At 44.7% G+C, this 22,342-nt stretch overlaps 2 protein-coding genes across 2 annotated transcripts; both read right to left on the bottom strand.

Moving 5' to 3' along the window:
* Nucleotides 1-69: 69 nt before the first annotated feature.
* Nucleotides 70-6,197, bottom strand: gsdmea (gasdermin Ea). Its single transcript, XM_084696005.1, has 11 exons — nt 6,172-6,197; nt 4,271-4,296; nt 3,192-3,317; nt 2,910-3,102; nt 2,582-2,750; nt 2,352-2,472; nt 2,091-2,249; nt 1,600-1,727; nt 1,232-1,403; nt 1,082-1,152; nt 70-947 (listed from the first exon to the last, which is right to left on the bottom strand). The coding sequence occupies exons 1-11, from the start codon at nt 6,195-6,197 to the stop codon at nt 717-719; spliced, it is 1,422 nt and encodes a 473-aa protein (XP_084552131.1). The 3' UTR covers nt 70-716.
* On the bottom strand, nt 5,311-18,154 carry osbpl3a (oxysterol binding protein-like 3a). Its single transcript, XM_084696545.1, has 22 exons — nt 18,047-18,154; nt 13,215-13,410; nt 12,685-12,801; nt 12,186-12,239; nt 11,991-12,104; nt 11,753-11,905; nt 11,519-11,609; nt 11,154-11,257; nt 10,905-11,015; nt 10,568-10,736; nt 10,336-10,460; nt 10,097-10,228; nt 9,834-9,927; nt 9,386-9,633; nt 9,172-9,309; nt 8,900-8,963; nt 8,651-8,729; nt 8,401-8,545; nt 7,620-7,764; nt 7,348-7,474; nt 6,770-6,892; nt 5,311-6,391 (listed from the first exon to the last, which is right to left on the bottom strand). Exons 2-22 carry the CDS (start codon nt 13,380-13,382, stop codon nt 6,295-6,297), a joined length of 2,598 nt encoding a protein of 865 aa, XP_084552671.1. The 5' UTR covers nt 13,383-13,410; nt 18,047-18,154; the 3' UTR covers nt 5,311-6,294.
* Nucleotides 18,155-22,342: the final 4,188 nt, after the last annotated feature.

Below are 22,342 nucleotides of genomic sequence, written 5' to 3'. Positions count from 1 at the left end.
ACAAATATAGGCTACCGTAACAAGTTTTGTAAAGATAAACCTATGCACTAAAAAAAAACATGTACCAAGTTGTGTGATACAATAAGTACCTATTTTATTGTGGAATAGACATATATCATGTGTTATATAAAATGTAGCCAACATGATGAAGTAGCTGGAAACGTGAAAGGCTGACGTAAATACAGTATCCTACCATGTAGCCTACATGCATTAAAGAAACAGGCACTGCTGAGAATGACAATTTAGAGCAGCAAAAGTAAAGAGCAGAGGCTATTCAGGCCTATTCATGTGACGTATAGCGACCTCTTGGTCTACATAGTAAAGTGCTCTAACCGAGCTACACCCTCCTGTATTAGAAATTCTGTACGTTCTTTTTAAATGAGTCTCTTATTCATTCTGTATGCTGTGCCATCATTGTCACATGTAATACTGTAATAACATAGCAGAAGAAGTCCTGTCCATACCAGCGCTCTTGTGAAGACCTATACTATCATGTGTTGTCCTGGGTCATTCTCATGACCAAATCTAGCACCCCAATTCTAATAATTATTAGGATCAGTTAAGTTAAACTGGGTTGATAGCCTACACTAGTTCTTCATCAGAAAAATTGCATGTCATTTTTTTCCAAGGAATCGTTCATAAAAACACTTCATTCTATACATATGTGTGCAACATTGCCACAAACAAACAGATACTCTCTATCCTTCTCTCTCCCTCTACATCCTCCCAGCACACAGAGAAGTAAGTCCATGCACAGAAACACACAGGACCAATGGAAGACTTCCTGGTTGACTCTGTATATCATCCCACAGGCTGTCAATCTCTTTTCTCAGTATCACACATGACGAGCTGAGCTCTTCTGCCCAGTGTTCTTCTCTGTCATTGTGCCGGACGAGGAGCGAGGACTCGTGTGGAAGGGACTGACTGTTCATCTTCAGCCTGGTCACCTATTGAAGATAAAGGTTTCGTACACTAGACATCTTCAATATAAAGACATTGGACACAAAATGAGTGAGGTGTGTGTGGGCTGGGGGGGTGGGGGTGTTAAGTGAGTGAGAATGATGATAACAGTAAGACTGACCAAGGTATTCAGCGCTTCCAAGTCGTCATGGCTACATTCTACCAGAAGACTTAGAGAATCATCAGGCAAAGCTGCAAGAACACACACTAGGTTTGTCTCACATAAAGATGCCACGCTCCACACACGCACACACAATTGTAGATGTCTCACCCTCCAAGGCGCTGACCAGCAGGTGGGCAGCAATCAGGAGAGGGGGCGGGCTCAAAGTGGTATTCGGAGTTTGATAGGCTACACCTTGGCAGAGAAGGTCCACGAGGGCGCAGGCAGACTGGTTCCATCGAACTGGAACCTCATGTATCTCATCTCTACACCAGCCATCCAGCTGAAAGACAAAGAGGGGAAGCATTTGTGCATTTGTGTGTATGTGAGGGGGGGGGGGGAGAGAGAGCAGAGAGAAGGGGATCCGATTAGGGTCTATAATCTGAAGAACAGAAAGAGATCTTGCGATAGTTCCCCTCTGGGGCTGTGTGCTTTACCTAGCATATTATATGGCTCTCTATATACCCCTGGTCTCTTACCAACTGTTCTAGATCTGTGAGTGTAGTTCTGTCCATCATGACCTCACAGAGCCTCTGGTACAGAGCAGACCGAGTGTTCTCTGGTAGCGCCAACAACAGACGCAGATGGACGTCCAACCTCAGTAAGTCTGGAGAGGAGAGAAAGAGGAAACACAGAGAGAGTGAGAGTAAAGGAATGGCCCTCCGTTTGAGCTCAAATAAGGCAACGTTCGCTGTGTGCAATACACTTCATATCACAATGAGAAACCATAAGTCAGAAGGAAAAGAGGAAGAATGACTGGATGTTTCAAAATAGTTTTCAAGCACATATCTTCACACACACCTACACTTACACAAGCAGACGCATACACACATACACTCACAGACACATATACACAGGTAAAAAACCCCAGAATAAGACACCAAAGTGAGGCAGACCTAATCTACAAGGCTTCATTAATTTGTAAAATAACCACTATGGCAAAGCAGCAGCAGTGAATAAGAGCTATTGCCTTTCTGCAGCGAGCTAAGCGCAGCTCTCCCAACAGTCCTGTCCTCCATCCCCTGTCCTCCGTCCACCATGCAGAGAGTATCAATGGAAGCCTGGGACGGAGAGGACCTCGCAGAGTCTGCCTCAAACCCTCCAAGAGTATCTGGCTGTAAACAAAGCTCTGAGAACACACAAACACACAGTGGCATTACATATCTGTAACACGCACACACAATCAGCCAGGTCTACCTCTACACACACACACACACACACACACACTAACCGTAGTGCCCACTCTTCTTGACCTCCAGCTCTATGAGGCTGTAGGCTATGACAGTGTGAGGGGGAATCTCTAATGCAACGTCGCTGTCCACCTGAACATTGCCATTCTCCTTCACACACACCTGTGAGGCACACACACACACGTATATTGCATAATCAGCTAATAAAACAAGGAAGTAAACTTGACAAACGTTAAAACAGGCCACACACACACACACTAAAAACACACACCTCCACAGGGTGGCCCAGCACTTCCAGGATGCCAGCGCAGGAGCTCTGCCCCTGGTGGGTCTCTGTGATACTGCAGGCCGTGGTGGTGAGGATCCTCTCCTTCAGCACCGCAAACACCTCTGCTCTCTTCTCCATCTGCTGCACCAGCACATGCTGCATGTCCAACATCCTGGGGGAAAGGGGGTGGGGGCGGGGCAAATGGCATTGAAAATATATGATTGGGTTCTTCCTGACTATCCTGGATGGGGAAGGTTAGTGAGAGAGAGAGAAGGAGTGTGCTAGTAATGTCTGAGGGTGAAGTCTGTACAGTGATCGGTTGCTCATCCACCTTTCGTTGGAGTCCTGCAGCAGTTTCATAACGTCTACTTCCTGTTTCCTCAGTTTACCGAATGATGATTGGAGCTTAGTGGTGCCCCGGCCCTCCAGGTTCACACTGAGGTTTCCTGCCTTGGCATCCAGCTTGCTGCTTAGCGTGTCCCCAAACTTGCCCTCGTAGGTGAGGAACTCCGACTCCGACACAACTTAGAGACAACGCACACAAAAACTTGGTCAACTGACATTGGCTTTTAAGTCTGTGAGTGTCCGTGTGTGTTTACAAGTGTGTGTTCACCTGGACAGAGGGGTGTGTCTCCTAGCAGCAGGTGACCAAGGGTAAAGTCAGAGGGCCGGTATTTGGGTCTCTGCCAAAACCAGAATCGGTTGCGCTTGACAACCAGCGCCGTGGGAACCAGCTTGTCTGAGTCATTAAGGCGAGAGACATGGATCAGGGTTCCGTCCGGATCAATGTGGCGTACAAAGTTTGCTGTTGCCTTGGCAAACATAACCCAATTATGGAAAGTGGAGCTAATGCCTGTGGAAAAAGAGATGTCAATTAACCCTGGTTATCTGCTGGAATGTTAATATATGTGTATACTGCTCAGTCATTGCAGTCTGACCCCCAGACCAACCTATGTGTAATGTTTTTAAATTCCTTTGTGTTTAAATGTTTTTATGTGAACTTAGAATCCCTCCACGTGTGTACCTAGATTTTTATTTTTCCACTACTGATTAAATGTAATGGGGGGGGGAGGGCTTTCCATGAAACTTCCCCCAGTTTCCCCTCCAAGTCTTCCAGTATGCTAGCTTGCATCTGCTCAGACTAACTCCAGGTATGTGTGGATGTGCTCAGAGCAGTGGATGTGCTCAGAGCAGTGCATGTGCTCAGAGCAGTGGATGACTCACTGAGAATGGGAGAAGTCCCCTGATGTGGCCAGAGCAACCATAGCAACCATAACAGTCTGGGCTGGTAACACACAAGCTCCTCTTCATTTAATCTCTCTCACTCCAAATTCGTGCAGCTCGGTTGTCATGACATAAATATTTAAAGCTATCAAGCAGAGTAATGACGACACTTAATCAGATGAAGAGATGGAGAGGGGGAGCGTGGTATGCAACTGAGGGTGTGGAATGCTATAAGTAAATAGGCGAACAAGAGATTAAACATGTGGAATGAATACAGAGAGAAAGGTAAAGAGCGAAGGGAGAAAAGAAGTTAAAACAATACACAATACACAAAAAGAAATGAGGTTGAGTCAGGATGTAGAAAAGACTGTTAGGGAAGGCACATACAGATAACAAGTACCCAGTGTCAAACTGTTTTAGAGAAAGGAGGGTAGGCCTACACGCTCTACCCCTCCCTTTCCAACTCACCCTCTAAAAGGAAGTGTGCTTTCCCCCTGTATCTCAGTTACAGCCTACCTACAAAAAACAGTATTTGGAAGGAAATGTCAATTGATTTAGATGTCTTTAGATCTCCACTTTCTAACCCAAACAGGATAATATTGTCATCCACAGAGGAAAATGTTACCTCTGTAATTTTTAACAAACCATAAAATGCGGGGTGTAATATTTGTGACAGGTAATGTAATATTCATTATTTCCCGGTAGCCGTTGCCCCCTTTCCGGTGATTGGTTGGCTACTCGAGACCCTGCGTGCTTAAGGCGTAGGTCCTTAAGTGGACTTTGCGCTGCGTATCGACTAACTCATTGCCCCCTAAATACATAAACAAAATCATGAATCTCATGAACAAGCAACTATGTAATACTAGAACACTAGGGATAGTCTTCTTTGAGCTGACACGAAAATGTATTTCATTACAATATTAAAACGAGATAAATAACTGACCTGTGCCAAATAGGCTACACAGGCACTGGCTATAAAGATAGCATTTATATTATGGCAGAGATAAATTACTTAAATTGATCAACTTTTTTGTCACTGTACCTGTCAATAAATCTAGATCAAAGTCATTCGTATTTACAGATCGCGCACTTCGGTTTCCCCTGCATCAAAATGAAGAATCCGCCCGTGTTGTTTTAACACAATAATGTTTTTCAAGAAACCCGTTTATGCTTTAAGACTGGTCTCCACTGCCACTGAAGAATACTAGGTTTAATTTGGACTCTGATGTCAACTTTTATAGTCCAGTGGATATGTTTTTCGCTTAGAAAATCCATTGAAGACACATCCACGAGGCATACATCTGATTGGCTATTTTCCTTTTGTCCAGTAGATCAATTGGTGCAAATAGCTGTCAGTCACATTGGAGGCTGGCTGACTTCGAAAGCGACTGGCTGTCGTCTTTAGTTCCACGCCCCCACACAAGAGCGAGGTAATTACTATCATATGAGTGGGGTGTGTGCGTGTGTGTGTTTATGTTATACATAACAAGAACAGACTTGTCCCTCCATTGATTTCTACATTTAAATTGTATTTACATCATGCGCAGAATAACTAGTCCCATGTAAAAAAAAAAATTACACTAAATTTGAAAAGGTTTCACCAGTCAACACACCTTGTCCATCCCTTGCTCAACATACCCTAGAACTGAACTACTAACTAACCAAAAGTGGTATGTGCCTAATTATCTCATGTCTGCTCTTTCGTACACACAAACACGCATTCAAATATACCCAACAATCAGTTTGATGAACTACACACACGGAAATTAAACGGTTTTACTTTGCATTGCCTATCTTTATTTTAGACACAGTATTATTGCTATATTTTTCTGCGACATTCATAATGACTTATCTCAACAAGGCAGCATACTTCTTAGACGTCTTCGAATCCCGTCACACTGTGGTAAGACTAGGATTAAGACAAACTGGATTGTGACATCATTCACTCAGAACCGTGTGTACTTCCACATGGATTACACAGGAACAGGCTTGACATGACATCATATCATAAAAGTGCCCCAAGGCACTTAAAAATAACAAAAAGTTGTAAAACAACATTTGGAAATAACAGTGTGCTAGCATATTTTGCTACTACTGATTTCTGAGTATTTTTACTGTATATAACAAGGCACATGGGTGTCTGGACTGCATCAGAACATATGATATGACAACATTTCAATCAGAGCCAGCGAAGAAGAAAATGAAAGTACACACTACATACGAACACAAAGAATGTGTTAAAGAATGAAAAAATTTTTTAAGACCCCTGAAAGCTAAGCAACAACATCATGAAAAAGTCTTCCTCTTAGCTTTAAGGGGATCCACTCAACCCTGAAACAGGAAGTAGGTCAATTTTTGGCCTGGGTTACCCTGACACAGGGTAGCCGTGGACCATTGGGTCAGATTGGACAGTAGCAGTCCACAGGCGCAGGCTGGTGTTTTGATCTCTCCCTATGAGAAGCGGTTTAAGGTGGGGCGGTTGTGGTGTGAAGTCACCACAACACAGGGAAGTCCACCTTGGAGAAGCCCGGATCCTTCCGCCTCTCCCAGTACGTGTTGGTGCTCACCCATGTGTCATCCTTGGATTTCCTGTCAAAATAACAAAAACACAATACGTTTAGCACAGACAGTCTCTCACATCGTTCAGTAATACTTGTGCCTGTAGTTAACTGCTATAACCTGCATGTAAGAAGGGTTTATTTGTAGAATCTGTGTGTGCGTTGTAATACACATGCTAAAGTACAAAAAAAAACCCCGAAGAAACCAGCTACAGAAGACAGCCATGCACTGGGCTGCATTGATGTAGCCAGATATTAACATGTGACCCTAACTGTTTGTCATGCACATGACATTATGCTTGTGTGTGAGCCCCTCTCTAAACACACACAATGACTTTCTCTCTCTATCTCTCTTCCTAGTCCCTCCAGCACAAACACACAGACACACAGGCAGGGAGCAGTGACCTACTTGAAGAAGCGTGGCTGATGCAGCATGTTGTTGTCCTGTAACACCTTTCTCCTCTCTCTCTGGAGCTGCTCGATCCTCTGCTTCTGCTCCTCTGCTCCCTCCACATTCCCCTCCTCCAGACACCTGAGAGAGAGAGAGAGAGAGAACATATACATGAGTTCCCCCGTAACAGATGAGTGCAGAGTGAGAGATGGACAGGTGAGACAGACAGACAGACAGAGAGAGAGAGACAGGCAGAGTGAGAGAGAGAGAGAAAGAGAAAGAGAGACAGAGAGACAGACAGACAGACAGACACAGACAGAGAGACAGACAAGGAGAGAGAGACAAGGACAGAGAGACAAGGACAGAGAGACAGACAGACAGAGAGAGACAGGGAGAGAGAAAGACAGAGAGAGACAGACAGGGAGAGAGAGAGACAGAGAGACAGACAAACAAGGACAGAAAGAGACAGACAAGGAGAGAGAGACAGACAGACAGATAGAGACAGGGAGAGAGACAGACAGACAGATAGAGACAGGGAGAGAGAAAGACAGAGAGAGAGACAGACAGGGAGAGAGAGAGACAGGATGTGTGTGTACCTCTGATCGAGGCGGAAGCGTGTATCAGTGGGGGGCAGCACAGCTTTCACAGCAGGTTCCAGCTCATTCAGCTCCACTGCAAACTGGGTGAAGCCATAGTACTGCTCCTGGTTCACTGGCATAGGGTCTACACACACACACACACACACACACACATATATGCACTTCACAGTTATCAACAATGACAATTTGATCTCACATTACCACAACTGTCACATCACTTGGCCTTGGTGCCTTAGTGCGAATGACAATTCCAGGCTGCAATCACTCACTTGCTCTCCAAATGCAGGTTGCAGAAGGAGGGGCCCCTTGGTACACGCCTTCATGCCACTTCCCAAATAAGGTATGGAGGACACGACCCTCTTTGTCCGTGACCACGCCTTCTATCTCGTTTACTGTGGAGTTCCAAGATCTCGCCTTTGAATCGAGGAAACCAACAAATTACTCCAAATTGAAAACATTTATTAAGATCAACATTGAGTTTCCTGAGAGTTACATGACCAACATAGACGGCATCTAACGCCTAGAACCTCCAAGGTTTCTATGCAATTGTTGACATTGAGAAGTTGTGAGGTTTTCCTTGACCTTGTCTAACATTATCACAGGAGAGGTCCATGTCGTTAATATTTATAGATTACACTTAAGCACTCTCATGTAACTATTATTCTTCATGATAGGTATCTTTATTATCAAATACATGTCCATGATCTATTCATAAACAGTCATGCTAACATGTGATTATGTCATGTAGTGAAGTCCCTTACGAACCCTGTTTGCTGTTTCTATGATCAAGAGATTTTCAACGTTTTATAGTGTCTCAACTTTGCCGGTTTCACATCTGTGTTGTTACCTAAGGTTTATTTATTCCAAACACCAATATCTTTCAATTAATTTCCCAGTTTTTGTTTTTCTTTTCTATATTCGTTTTCACCAGAACCAATTCCCTTGGTGAACAGCAGATGGTGCTGGTTGGCTGACTAGTACATCAAGCCCTGACAAAAAGAACTGCAACAGAACAGACACAACATGAAGTGTCCTTTGGGTCTGACTTACCTTGACAAAGGTGATTTTGCACTGGCAAACGTCATTGTCTATGTTTTTGATTGACATCTCTCCGTAGTGTTCGATCCAACGCTGGCCACTCAGGATGTTGTGGATACAGGAAGTCACTTTGTTCCACTCATAGTGGTCCTTGAACCTGAGAACCAAAAACACACTATTCTTTTACCTTTCTAGGTACATGCATGCACAAACGCACGCACAGTATGCCGAACCACAGAAACAGACACAAAAGGACACTTACGCAGGTAAGGTGACATGGGTGGTTCCTATGGGAACAATTTCCATGGACTTTCCCCAGAATTTATTTTTCCATCGGACATCTGAGAAACAAAAGGCAAGCCAGCAAGGTTGAGGCAGGTGTATTATGCAAGCAGGCATGAACACACAACCTCGGAAGAACTGATTGAATCTGACTGCACTGTGAGTCATGCTAGAGTCCAGGCCTGGTTAGCAGCTGCTTATCATAAACATGACATTGCTCAGGTCTCACCTTGCCAGAAGGTGAAGTTCTTAGAATCACAGTGACATGCAGAAACAGGTGGGTGATGGCTCACCTGAGAAGGAGAGGAAGAACGAGAAAGACAGTGATTTACACAGGATTTACCATGACAGAACAATATCCTAGGTTCACTTGTGTAGTCCAGTCCCTCTCCTATGACAAGCTTGTGAATGTTCCAGAGGCTCCTATGACAAGCTTGTGAATGTTGAGGAGGCTCCTATGACATGCTTGTGAATGTTCCGGAGGCGTTTCTAGACCTCTACCTGTTCCGCTATGAACCTGAAGCCCTTGTCTGGTCTGTCACACTCGTACGTCTCCCCGAGGACAGGGTTAAAAGGTTTACTCCCTGCTCTGAAGAAGCTCGACGCGTAGGCAGACACTGCAAACGTTGCCACATAAACCTGCATAGAAGACAGAAAGCCAATGAGACTCTCACTGTGTACGTGTCTGAGTGTGTGTGTGTGTGTTGCTACTCACCATGCGCTGGCAGGGGTCCTCGGTGTGATTGGCCGTGTCCAGAAGCTCACTGTACTCCAGCTCCTCGCACAGCCTCTGCAGGGTGTTGAGGGGCTCGTTCAGCTGAACGGGCATGGCCACCTTGGACAGGTCCTTGCCGATGTTGTTCCTGAGGATGTTCCACAGGCTCACCCCTCCTGTGCTGGGGCTGGGGGCAGGCAGGGTAGAGCGCCGGCGAGGCTGGAGGGGCAGACTAGTACCCCCCGAACCTGGGAAGGAGGGAGAGTGGTTTTTAGAGGGCGTCGAAGCAGGTAGTGGAGATGGAAGGTGGGTTACTTTCTTGTTTTGGGTGTAGACGGGGAAAAAAAAGGGAGAAAATGCTTGCTGTTGTTTTTGTTTAATCCCAGGTTGATACATGTCCTAGATGTGTGTGTGTCAGATGGTACAGTACACTGTAGCTACTTGGTACCCGAATCGTGTCTTTCACTGCCTCCTTCGTTACTGAAGGTATCCATGGAAACACTGTCGCTGACATCGCTGATATATGAGTCGTCATCCGATACCTATAGACAACACACAGACAGCAGCCCGCTGCTTGAGTGCAAGCACAATGTATTTAAAAGACACAAAAACCCACATCCTTCCTTTTCAGCATTTTGAGAAACTAATTTTGTGCCATGGGTGTACTCATGAGCTGATTGGTTGGGGCACAGGAAGAGAGAGGCATCTGACCTCGTTCTCAGAAGAGCTGGAAGAGAGAAGGTGCTCCTGGGCATCAAAAAACTCAGACAAAGATTCAGGGATGGATCCTCTACTGTCATTGGACTCCTGGTGGACAAGAGGGCGGGAACCATCTGGAGAGTCCTTATTGGAGGAATAAACAATTATGAGTGTGATTGTCATGCTCTTGTCCCACAAGACAGAATCAAATATTTAACACCTGTCACACACAGAGCCATACGCATGCTTACTGAGGCGTAGGAGTTTTTCAGGCCCATAACCTGAGCAGGGGGAGGAGCCTGCATGTCCACAGTGTGTCTCAGTTTGTCTTTCTCTGCTGACAGAGAGGAGTAGGCCGACTTCAGGGTGGAGTGAACTACAGACAGAGAAAATGAGTCAGAGAAAAGAAGAGGGATTTAATGAGCACTTTTCCTCGTTAAAAGTGAGAGAAATAAATATGACCCTTGGCACTAGGGGGCTTACTGTTATTGGCGAGCCTGCAGAAGTCCTCCTGGAGGCGGGATGCGTCTGTAGGCGAGTCTGGGGACTCGAGGCAGGCCTCCTGGCTGTGGGGCTCACAGGAGGAGAGGTTGGGGTTGGAGGCATGGAAACGAGGGGAACCTGATGCTGATGAGGAGATGCAGCTGGGGACCTGGGGAGCGGAGGGAGGGCCTAATGAACATCCTTACGGATTCCTGAGATATCCTGTTGACCTCATCACATGACATCAATACGGCAACTGCAGACATCGATACAGTAGCTGTAGATATCAACACGGCGGCGGTTTACATCAAGACCTGACGTTGCTTGGCAACATTACCTGCAGCATGGATTTGCTGTCTTTGGTGTCTTTGCCGTCTTTTCCATAGTTTTTGGAACGCCACCTCCTTGGGCCCCTCTTTTCCTTCTTCGGAATGTCATAAGTGGAGGCCTGGGAAGGGAGACATGTTTATATAGACCAAACAAGTTGTGGTGTGTGAGAAGATACCAGCGACATACACATATATACTGCTGGGGTCTGGGGAAAATGTGTCCAACCTTTGGACTGGTACTGTATATATACACGTACCTGTAGTGCGCTTATAGCTGGAGCAGAGTAAGTTCGATGGAGAACCTCCATGCTCTTCAGCAGTAGGTTAAGCTCCAACAGGTAAGACTCGCACTCCTCAAGATCTGGAGAAAGTGTGGGACGCAAAGAAAGAGTCAATGAGAGAGAGAGATAGAAAAGAGAGAAAGAAGAGAGAGAGAGAGAGAGAGAGAGAGAGAGAGAGAGAAAGAGAGAAAAGAGAAATAAAAGAGAGAGAGAAAAGAAAATGTTTTGCAGAGAAATACACAGATAAAATGTACTCACCCCCCCCCCTCCAGATAGAAAGAAAGGAATGACACAAACAGACAGATGGAAAGATAAATGGATTGAGTCGTTGTCATGGCTACCTCTGCAGCATTTGTCCATGTCTTCTGAGGAATGGAGCCACATGCTGACCTTAGCCTGGTGGAGGGAAGCCTGTTTGGTGAGAGTAAACTTCTAACGGAGAGACAGAGAAAAAAGAAAGGGGAGAGAATAAAAAAAGAGAGATAAACAACCACGTAACCATGACGCTCATAAAAACAACAGAAGCCAACCGACAGGAAAAATCTAAAAATACGGAATCTGAAAGCGTTCTTTACCTTCCTCATGGATGCAGTGTCATGGGGTGAGGAGCCGGGGTGGGAGGGGATGAGGTGTCTCTCGTGCGGGTACATGGCGATCTCGTTCTGACGGAACACGCGATGATGTCGGAGCTTGGACACCCAATCATTAAACAGCTCCTGCGACTTCACCTGTCACATGACAAGAGTGAACCGAGTAAATGCTTCTGTTGCGTGTGTGTGTTTCCATCTAAGTGAGTGCGTCACCATGTGTTACCTTGAGGTGATAGATATTGTCCTCAGTATCCAGATCTATGCACTTGGCTTTCTTCTTGATTGACATAACAGACAGACCCACATCGATACAGCCATGCAACTTTCCCTTCTTGAGCTGAAAAGTAGTCGTCAAAGTTTAGTCTGTGTGTGTGTGTATGTGTGTGTGTGTATGTGTGAAATAAGACAATATACGTACATCTGTCCCCCGCTTCGTGTACGTCAGGATACCTTTCTCCAGAACAAAGTACCTCTGGACAGAGCAGAGAAAACTGTGCTTAATCTAACAGCCCGTCTCTTTCCAACTATTCACCTATCCAAGAACAGGTGTCAACAGTGTGACTTTACATTTCCATGAGGAACCGTGTCATTAAGTGATAAGACAATGTCATTCAAAACATTCCATTGAAATGCAACCCTTAAGTGCTTTATCAGGAGTGTATATAATCACTGTGTAAGCAACAGACAGAAACCCTCTTCTTTCCGTATCTTCCACCAAACACTGTCAGCTCCCTCCAAGACCTTGAGTGGTGGACCGGTATCGACTAACTAACCACTGTGTGGTTATAGCATACCATCAGCTTATTCATGTGTTTCAAGTGGTGATAAGCTACCAAGGTAAGCGTGAGGGTTTGGGGAGGTGAAAAGGAGGGAGGTGAGAAGGAGGGAGGTGAGAAGGAGGGAGGTGATAGGTCTACCTTGTGCCATCCTTTCATGGGCCACTTCCTCCTCTTCAACAGGAGACCTTCCTGTTTGTCGGGTTCCTGCATGCTGGCTGGCACCCCCCTCAGCCCTTCCACAATCTCCCAGCTGTCCTGTACACAGAGACAGAGACAGAGACCGAGAGAGAGAGAGAGAGAGAGTGAGAGAGAGAGAGAGAGAGAGTGTGAGAGAGAGAGAGAGAGAGAGAGAGAGAGAGAGAGAGAGAGAGAGAGTGTGAGAGAGAGAGAGAGAGAGAGAGAGAGAGAGAGAGAGAGAGAGAGAGAGAGAGAGAGAGAGTGTGAGAGAGAGAGAGAGAGAGAGAGAGAGAGAGAGAGAGAGAGAGAGAGAGAGAGAGAGAGAGAGAGAGAGAGAGAGAGAGAGAGAGAGAGAGAGAGAGAGAGAGAGAGAGAGAGAGGGAATAAATGTGCTGCTTACAAGTGCAGGGGCTATACACACACACACACACACACACACACTGATGAATACTTGCACACACACAAACGTGCACATAAGAATACGCACAAACCTGGTTGCTGTCATGTTTGGGGGAGCCGCTGCTATCGCTGTGGGTGGGTGATGATGATGTCATCTTTCTGTGACTCTGAGGTTTAACTTTGTCCAATCTTGTTTCCTTGGAAACTATAGCGACAGAGGTCATGTTGGGATGTCCTGGAGCATCACCTGACTCTGACATCAAGCAGGCATCGCCATAACGATCTGAACTAGAGAGTAAGGGAAAGAGAGAAATGTGTCAAAGAAGAAAGACAGAGGACAGGGCAAACTATTTAGAAGCCATAATCTTCACTGCACCCAGTAAAATGTAAATAAGCCCCATCAATGTCAAGGTCTATACTGCTGACCATGGTTGTAACCATCCAACATTGAGTCAATAACACAGCATTACATAATCAGCTACAGTCTTTCAAACTGCGATAGAGGACTACCGGTCAGCATGAACTAACATCACAGAACTGTGCAGGGACAGTTTCAGTTGGCAATAGCGACCGCAGCTGTGAGACAAGCTTTAGCTAACAACATGAAGACAGACATGACTGCCCACAAACATCTATTACTGTGTCTCTTACACCCCAAAACATTAGGAAACATGCCGTCCTTAATTAAAATGGATTCAGTTCAATAGGATGATCCAGGGGGAACTTATGAAACACTATTGCAATACACAATTAGCACAGAACTTTCAGACAGAAGAGTTTATTCCTGATGAGATGTTGTAACACATAGGTCTACACATTCCTTAGGAGACATGTCTTTACCTGTATGTGTGTGAGAGAGAGAGAGAGATGAACCACTCCCAATAGCAACCACCATAGTACAATGACATGTTGTGAGACGATTTCCCCAGCACACAGTCTCCATTCATGTGGAAACAGTGAGGAGTGGATACATCGGTCTAATCGTGCAGTTGGTCTGTTTCAGTATGCGGGTGTGTTCACTGTCTGGTTACCCTTAAACCTCACTCAGAGTCAGAACCATGCTTAGGACATGAGTCATCAACAGGAAGGAATGTCCCCTGTGTTTAGAAAGTAAAGCAAGACTTTAACACTACATTTTCGCCAGTGTACATAGACAACTTTTTAGCTGCACTAGTAGGCAACAATAACAGTTAACCAGGGACACATTGCTTCTGCCTCCATAACCGCCTAATCCAACACACAACCCAAACTGCTCTCCTGATACCATCTCCTAAGTAAACTCTGCTAGAGAGGGAGGGGGGTAACCACCGCTCTGTCCACTTAGAGAACATATACTCTGTAAACTTTTGCCTTTCACAAGATCATTTGTATTTCACACACCACTCACTTGGAGTGTTTGCAGCTAAAGTTAGAAACTTTAACCGAAAAGCATTTACAATGTTGACAGAAGTCAACATTAACACACCCTCAGCATTTACGCGTGTCGACTTTAGCATGCTAACTGCTAAAATACCTTTGACAGCCATCAGATAACATGTAGAAAAGCCTAGTGAGAGGGTGACCAACTTACCTCAGCGGTTTGTTGAATTTAGTACACCACTTAGGTAGGTCTGTGTTTTAAGTTCTGGGTTGGCCTTCAGGTTTATGTAATATAGTCAATCATTAATACCACTACACCTTGGATCTGACCAGGTGAGCTGGCACAGGATCAGGGCCACTGTCTACATAAACACTAAACAAGGGGTATAAATGTTAAGAGGTCTTTTTGTGGAACATTACTGTCAGAACACCTGTTCCAATCGGTAAATGTCGATTGAACAGTTTGTGAAAATGTGGCCTTCCTCCTTCAAGGCATTCAAGTCTCCTTTCCAAAGGTCAAAGACACATTGCTCATTAGCATTTCTATTAGATGCATAGGCAAGGCAAGCTGCATGAATACAGAATACAGTTTCACACTGGAACAGCCTGAAAGAAATCCCCGAGTGATGAATACTGAAACTAAAATGACTAGGTGACTTCTGAACAGAGTACAGAGGTAAAGTCCCTACTTTTATCCTTCTTAATATTACAACAGAGAGTCTTTATTTATTCAGCTTCTTTAACTAGCACCTCCACGTTCAACCGATGTACTGCTCAACTGTCCGGATAGCAACACAGAACACCGGAACCAATATTACATGTTATCAGGCAAAACATTACGCCTACCAAAGGTAAGACACAAAGCAGAGCAGTGGCTCCCAGTGTCTAGTGTTTTTCTCTGAGAACACCCACTGGCTCGAGTCACAGTGAAATGAAATCGGAGCCTGGCAATCAGTGTGCTTCACCTGATTCTCCTGGTCCAAAGGATCACTGCAGAAGTCAGAACCACAGGCGGATCAGTGACACCTTGTGAGCCACAAGGGCTCCTTCCCTGGACCCGACCAGCACAGAAGAGCTTGGCTACAGTCATCGACACAACTGGTCAAAAGTGATCCGTCTGTGGGCTGAGTAGGCCTTGCCTTGTCAATATTGTTCCCTCAACTTTACCCCACTTTGCAACACTATAGTCGAGCGTATACTATACATAGTGTAAAATGTATGTATATGTATAGCTCATGTGTTAGTTTTTTTTTTAATCAACTTCATTACATAGTGTTTTTCACTATTAAATTGGAATTATATCGACTTGATCAAGCTGCAACCAACTGCCCCATTCGTTTTGTAATTTGATCGGGAGTTTGGCCGAATCAACCAGTGATATCCTCCACCTCGAGAGGTGCACTTGTGCATGACTCCACAGTCATGCAACAGTTTCACTGCAGGGTTTCTACAGTGAGGATGAAAGGCTTGGAGAACAGACAGGCTGGTGTACGAAGCCCATCCGTCTGTGGCTGAAGGATAACTATAACAACCATACAACACACACACACCCTCCGTGACTGCCCGACAGGCAAATGGTTTTTACAGACGGTCCATCTGTGGCTCTGGCTGTCACCAACCTAACAGAATCCTCCAGCACGGCAAAGGAACGCAAAGCTGCATCGTGGAATTAGAGCTTGTAATGCTAAGAGCTGGCGTAAGATGGTCTAACAGACAGATCCAGGATCATCCAGAGGATCATCCCCAAAACTGGACGGAGAGTGTGCGTGGGTGACTTCCTGGTTATACCGTCTGCAACCCTCCTTTGACCCCTAACCCTGTATGGCTGCAATGGCCTTAAGTACTGACCTATTTAGGTACATTTACATTTAGTCATTTAGCAGACGCTCTTATCCAGAGCGACTTACAGTAAGTACAGGGACATTCCCCCCCGAGGCAAGTAGGGTGAAGGACACAACGTCATTTGGCACAGCGGGGAATCGATCCAGCAACCTTCTGATTACTAGCCCGACTCCCTCACCGCTCAGCCATCTGACTCCCCTAGGTAGGGAGTCAGATGTCAGACACTGTGCCAAATGACGCTGTGTCCTTGGGCAAGGCACTTCACCCTACTTGCCTCGGGGGGAATGTCCCTGTACTTACTGTAAGTCGCTCTGGATAAGAGCGTCTGCTAAATGACTAAACGTAAATGTATTTACATGCAGTAGCCTACAGCTTGTGTAATGTTTGAAAGTGATATGTAAGGTAATTGTGCATGAATATTCAGGTATCCAACACACCATGGGTTCCTTCCCAAACTGAAGGACCAGGCTGATATCAGGACCAATGGATTTGTGGACATTAGATTCAGAAGGTCTACTGTATAATAGGAAGCACGATTATATTTTTCAGGCAAACTGAAACAAGAAAAATGTATGCCCGTTCCACAACGAGTTACCATGGAGACAACCGATGGCAAGGGCGGGAATATATTCAGTTTGTTTGGGCTTCAAGGAAAATCTGAGGGCATAAAACATAGTTCTATTTATAGACCACGAGCAGTCACCGACTGAAACGTGTTTTTCTCTCTCGGTGCCGACCCGGCTCGGTTGGAATGTGGGGCATACGCCCCATATAACCCGACAAAACCGTTTTAAGAAATCTAGCGCGGGTATTTTCAGAAACACCACTTTAGCCTATTACTGGGGGAAACAGTAACTACCGGGCTTCCTAAGTCTTTAAATGGGTGTTCACCAAAGAGGGAGTGAGTAAGACACGCCGAGTGAGTCACTGCCATGTTGGACGTTTGAGCACTTGAAATTTCTCAATGCAAATTTCCCATAAGCAGATGACCGCAAGTTCAGATGTACAAGGTGCAACGTCCCCAAAGGCAATTTAAAGGCAATACATGCGCATGTCGAGGTTTGAATGTAGCCTTCTTGAATGGCAAAGAAACTGTAGCGAACCGATTTGCATAGCCTGACTGACACAATAGCGTCTAAATTAAAAAGTTGAATGTATGTTCGATAGTTTAGGCTACTTGAAATTTCGAGGCATCACACTGACATACACAGCTAGACCTGTAAACAGTTATAACGCTAACTGTAATAACAGTGATTACAAAAACTTCCGTATCTTCAGCGTGGAACATGACAGGCAAAGTATTCATTTTTTTAGGTTGCTAGACTAGCCTACTGTAGGCTACACAAGTGAAAGTCGTGGTACCAAAGGTGACGAGACCATTTCCACTCATTCCCAGACAGCAACCTCATTCTAACAACTCCAAGCAGACAAAATGAACAGCTTTTCCATGTAGTCTAAGACGAGACTCGGAACACATATCCATTACACAGTGAAGAATTGACCATTGGAGTCGTCTGACAGCTGACCCCTTTCTTCCTGGCACCGAGTTAGTCCATTAATAATTCTATCGAAAGAGATATTTTGGCAGTGAAATGACAAAGACCAAAACCAAGAGAAATGCGACGAGAACTACTCTGTAGCTGACTCTAACGGATAAACAATCCAATGCAAATACGGAGACATGTAACATATGAGCAACACATCTATGAAAAACAAAGCTTACTTTCTTTAGATGTAAACTATAGTTTATGATGTCCAGAACAGGAAACAGTTGAGTGAAAATCTAGTGCTCCTCCGTAGGTATGGTGAATACAAGCATTGTAAAATGGGAGTGACATACCGGTAGGTTGAAATAACTGAAGTCTATCATAGCCAATAATTCTCGAGTATAAAGTGACACGTCACTCAGCTAAGGTAAGGGGGCGTGTGCTTTTGAAATGGACCATCGACTGACGTGCATACAGTAGCCTACATAAAATTCCAGGTGAAAATGAAGGTAGAGGCAGGTAGTAAGAGGACAAACAACGAATTTCGTTGTTGATATAACAAATATGTTAGGACCTGATACCATATGTTCTGTGTTAATGATAATAAACAAAACAACGCTGTTAATAATGTTTTATATCAATTAAAAATCAAATTTATATCAACAAATCTTTTGTTGTTGCAATTGCACAATTTTATTCGCTTCTCTGTGTGTGTGTGTTGGTGTGCGTGCGTGTTCTGGAGCATGCGTGTTCTTGTTTGGGATTTTAGAACTTTACTCCTGGTTTCATCCGTTCGCAGAATCCCGGTCCAACTATGTCTGAAGGGCCCAGCCTTGTTCACGATTTGTTTACTCAACGAAGCAAATTTCCTTCTTTGCATGGAGAGGGAGCCTTCCTGCCTTTGCTCTGTTGGCATGCCAACAGATCCAGGCAAAACAAAAAGAACCAAAGTTTCTCTTTGAAGCGTGCTTGTCTTGGGTGTGGCTTATGCCAAGACGTCAGTAAGTGCAGATGTATTTAGAATCCTCAAGAAATGTACACTGTCTGTAAGACTATGAAGTGGTATAGCAATACTTTATATAATTATACCTATAATTACATTAAGGGTCGTCAGAATATCGATGTAGGTATCTGTGTGTGTGTGTTTGTGTGTGTTTGTTTAATCAGAGACTTAATTAGATCACACTGCCAGATAAAGCTGAGTGTGCTATGTCACGCCCATCTCACAGACCTTCTCCCACAGCTAACAGACAAGTACTCTGTTTATTTTCCTGTTTCAGACACATAACATGGCTGAATAGAAAAACCTTTGTACCTATGACTTGGTACATTGATTGTGTTTATCTTGAGTATGACGAATTTGAGAAAGCAGTCTGTACGTGATGTGCGTTAATGTTGTTTGTTGTATTGTATGTCCTGTATGCTGTTGTTTTTGACTGTTTGGGGTGAGGCCAAAACCCTTTTGGAACTTTGGTTAAACAACAAAGTTATAGCCTAAACCTTTAAATGGAGTAGGGTCCAAAAGTCTGAGACAACTAGTTAAGATACTTCTATTTTGCATTTGTTTCGAATGTATTGCAAATTATATTCATTACAAAAAATAATAGCAGCTTAACAATTTGAGTGAAAAGTTACATTTTTTACAAATTTACATGGATGTCAGAATATCTTTCTTTGTATTTGCCACGTCCCCTGCTGCAAAAACAAAAAGCTTTAATAACAGCATGTATTGATTCCACAAATTGATGATCTATTTTATCCCAACATAATTCTACTGTATTCCAAAGAGCTTTTTGTGATATAGCACAGAATGCTTGGCTTTCTCTGTTTTCAATTCCCCCATATGGTCTCAGAGTTTTGGACCCTACTGTATATAAAACAGTATGACACAAATTTACTGTTTATTATTATTTATATACTGTCTATTCAGTATATTGTCTATACAATATATTATTTTGAGTCACAATAATGGTGTCAACCAAGAAGGTTAGTCAAAGGGAACGTTTGGTGGTGAAAAGGATTGATGTCTGTGTTGTGTTGCCTACTTTCCCTTCCAAAGACGTTGGGATACAAGTGCCTCCCTGTGGTAGCAGACAGCAGAGAGTGCTGTTGAGCCAGGTCAGTCACTGAGAGACTGAAATCCCCAGCTGCAGTTCAGATGTGTATGGTCGTGTCTCTAACCTACATTACAGTTGGGTTGATGGATGACTAGCACTAAACGTGAGACCAGACGATATCAAATCTGCTTTTTGTTCTCTCCAATTTCTGTTACCAAGAGCTGTACACAACCAATGATGTACGTGCATCCGTGAGACTGGATGTTTGAAATCTAGTACTGTAAAAGTAGTTTTGCGTGTTCATTTTTTATATGGCACATTTGTGTGTGAGTGTGTGTTTGTTATCTCACACAGAAGGCATTGGACTGCACACTTGACAGCGAACACACTGTCACTTTTCCTCTATTGTTTGAATGAGGATGAATAAATTAATCAATCCCAGGAGAAGAATGGCTTGTGTTCCCTTGTTGTTCCTGACCACTCTCTTCTCTCCCTCTCCCTGTGCAAACATGCGCCCCTTTCTTTTTACCACTCCCAATAATTACTCTGTATCTTGCTTTTAGCCTTTGAACAATGAAATTGTACTCTCTTTAATTACTTCCAGATGTCGACCCACCAACTGCCACCCCACTCCAAAAACTTTTAAAACCCTAACCCCACCTGACCCCTCCCCCACCCCTCTATTTCTCTCAATGGCAGAATATAACTCAGAGGGTCAAAGGGAGAGGAATTCCTCCACACCAGACACTGGAGCTGGGTCAATGCATTTACCAAACATTCTTATTCCTCTCACCACTGCCCTGGACAGGATATCAATTTCTAGTGCTCACACTGTTAGGTTGATCTGAGCATTAGAATGGCACATTTATACATGTCCAATGTTGTTCAAAAGTTGTGGAATGTTGTTTGTGTGATGTTGAAACTGATAAGTAGCAGCAGAAGCTAGGGTGTGAAGCCAAGGTCTCGTCTGGGACACAATCCTCCCTCCTTTCCCCCTCTCCTCTCTCTCTTTCTCCCTCTCCCTTTTTCTCCCTGCCTCTGTACCCCTTTCCTTCTCCCTCTCTCCCTCTTTCTTTCTCCATTTACACCCCTATCCCCTTCACTTCCCTCTCCCTGTCTCCATCTCTTAATTTCTCTCTCCCCTCCTTCTCTCTCCCTGTCGCTCTCTCTCTCTCTTTTTCTCCTCTGTCTTCTCCCCTCGATGGGAACCAGCTGGGTTGAGCTGGGGGAGGGACTGGAGGAAGCGGGAATGGTAGGATGGAGGGAGGGAGAGAGAGGGGGGGGGAGGGGGTGCAGACATGTGGCCCAGGTGCTCCCTGCACTCACATAACACAATACTGCTGCAGACAACCACACACACTGACACACACACACACACACAAACTCTCACTGGCAGACACACTTACATGCCTATTCTGTACATTTGCTTGTGCACATACAAGTTGTCCTGTACACTAGCGCAGTCACTTTCACGGATGCTTGGTCTGCACAACCCCCCCACCCCCCGCCACACACAAACACACACACAGAGGCTGATACAGTTAATGCTGTGTGTTGTGTAGATCGTTGATGTCTGGCTCGGGAGCGGATAATCACCTAAACAGCTGCTGCTGCTCAAGTCAACTCTCTACCCCCCTGCCTCCCCAAATTCTCTTTCACCCTTCCATCTCCTCACCTTCATTCTTTGCTCTTTTTCACCTAGCTAGGTGGCTTTCTCTCTCTCTCTCTTCCCCACACACGCAAACAGGATTGTATTAGTGACTATTTGTTGATGAGTCTAACTGTAAAAGATTAATGTAAAACACAAAGCCAGCTGAGCCTTCCCCTCTTCTACTATTTGTCTTGATTGGTATCATGAGCTTTAGATAAAGCTCTCTTTTCATGTGGCGTTCACTTGGCTTTGCCTGGGAGTCTGTTTCACATATTCTTAATCTCTGTTGACTAGCTAGAGGTCCTCCACAAAAGCAGGCTGTTGCAATTGCATGTTTTTTCAGACAATAACCGGCATGTGTTTCAAATAAGGTGACTTCCGTCACTTTGTGTGAAGCTGATCATTACCCCAGAGACCTGCTGTGTTTCAGTGTGTGCGTGCGAGTGTGTGTGTGTAAATTTGTCAGAACCCTTCTCAGCCCTTTGTGGTGAATTATGGCTTTAATTGCATCCCCCTTTGTGCTTGTGCGTTTGCATATTTGAAACGTGCTTGTGTGACTTGATTTGTCATAGAGAGCAAGTCTCCCAGCCTCTGTGATAGGCATCCTATGGTAGGACATATGAACAGTAGAACTGTCAATTTGAGTTCCAGCTGTTTGTTGGCAGTTACCAAATACCTTTTCTTCATGGTAGTGATCATCAGGGATCTAGTCAGCTTACCTTCTACATGCTATAAACAGGAACACATGGGGGGGTTAATGCAACACTGACTTCAGCTCAGTAGCTTCTAGGGGCACCTTCACCCTGTTTGGGTTAGTCTATCTG

The sequence above is a fragment of the Hypomesus nipponensis genome, chromosome 4 (genome assembly GCF_054491055.1).
Source record: "Hypomesus nipponensis isolate SF chromosome 4, ASM5449105v1, whole genome shotgun sequence".
NCBI classification, from domain to species: domain Eukaryota; kingdom Metazoa; phylum Chordata; class Actinopteri; order Osmeriformes; family Osmeridae; genus Hypomesus; species Hypomesus nipponensis.
The sequence above is the reverse complement of the archived record's forward strand: the minus strand, read 5'-3'. Positions and strand labels throughout refer to the sequence as shown.

Excerpts from the sequence above, each read along its gene's own strand:
- gsdmea (XM_084696005.1), bottom strand. The coding sequence starts at position 6,197 with ATGGTCCACGGCTACCCTGTGTCAGG. Across the intron at positions 2,473-2,581 it reads TGCTGGGCCACCCTGTGGAG|GTGTGTGTGAAGGAGAATGG; the intron begins GTGTGTGTTTTT and ends TGTGCCTCACAG. Across the intron at positions 2,250-2,351 it reads CAAGAAGAGTGGGCACTACG|AGCTTTGTTTACAGCCAGAT; the intron begins GTTAGTGTGTGT and ends GTGTGTTCTCAG.
- osbpl3a (XM_084696545.1), bottom strand. The coding sequence starts at position 13,382 with ATGTCAGAGTCAGGTGATGCTCCAGGACATCCCAACATGACCTCTGTC. Across the intron at positions 9,310-9,385 it reads AGGACCCCTGCCAGCGCATG|GTTTATGTGGCAACGTTTGC; the intron begins GTGAGTAGCAAC and ends TCTTCTATGCAG. Across the intron at positions 6,893-7,347 it reads CGCTTCCGCCTCGATCAGAG|GTGTCTGGAGGAGGGGAATG; the intron begins GTACACACACAT and ends TCTCTCTCTCAG.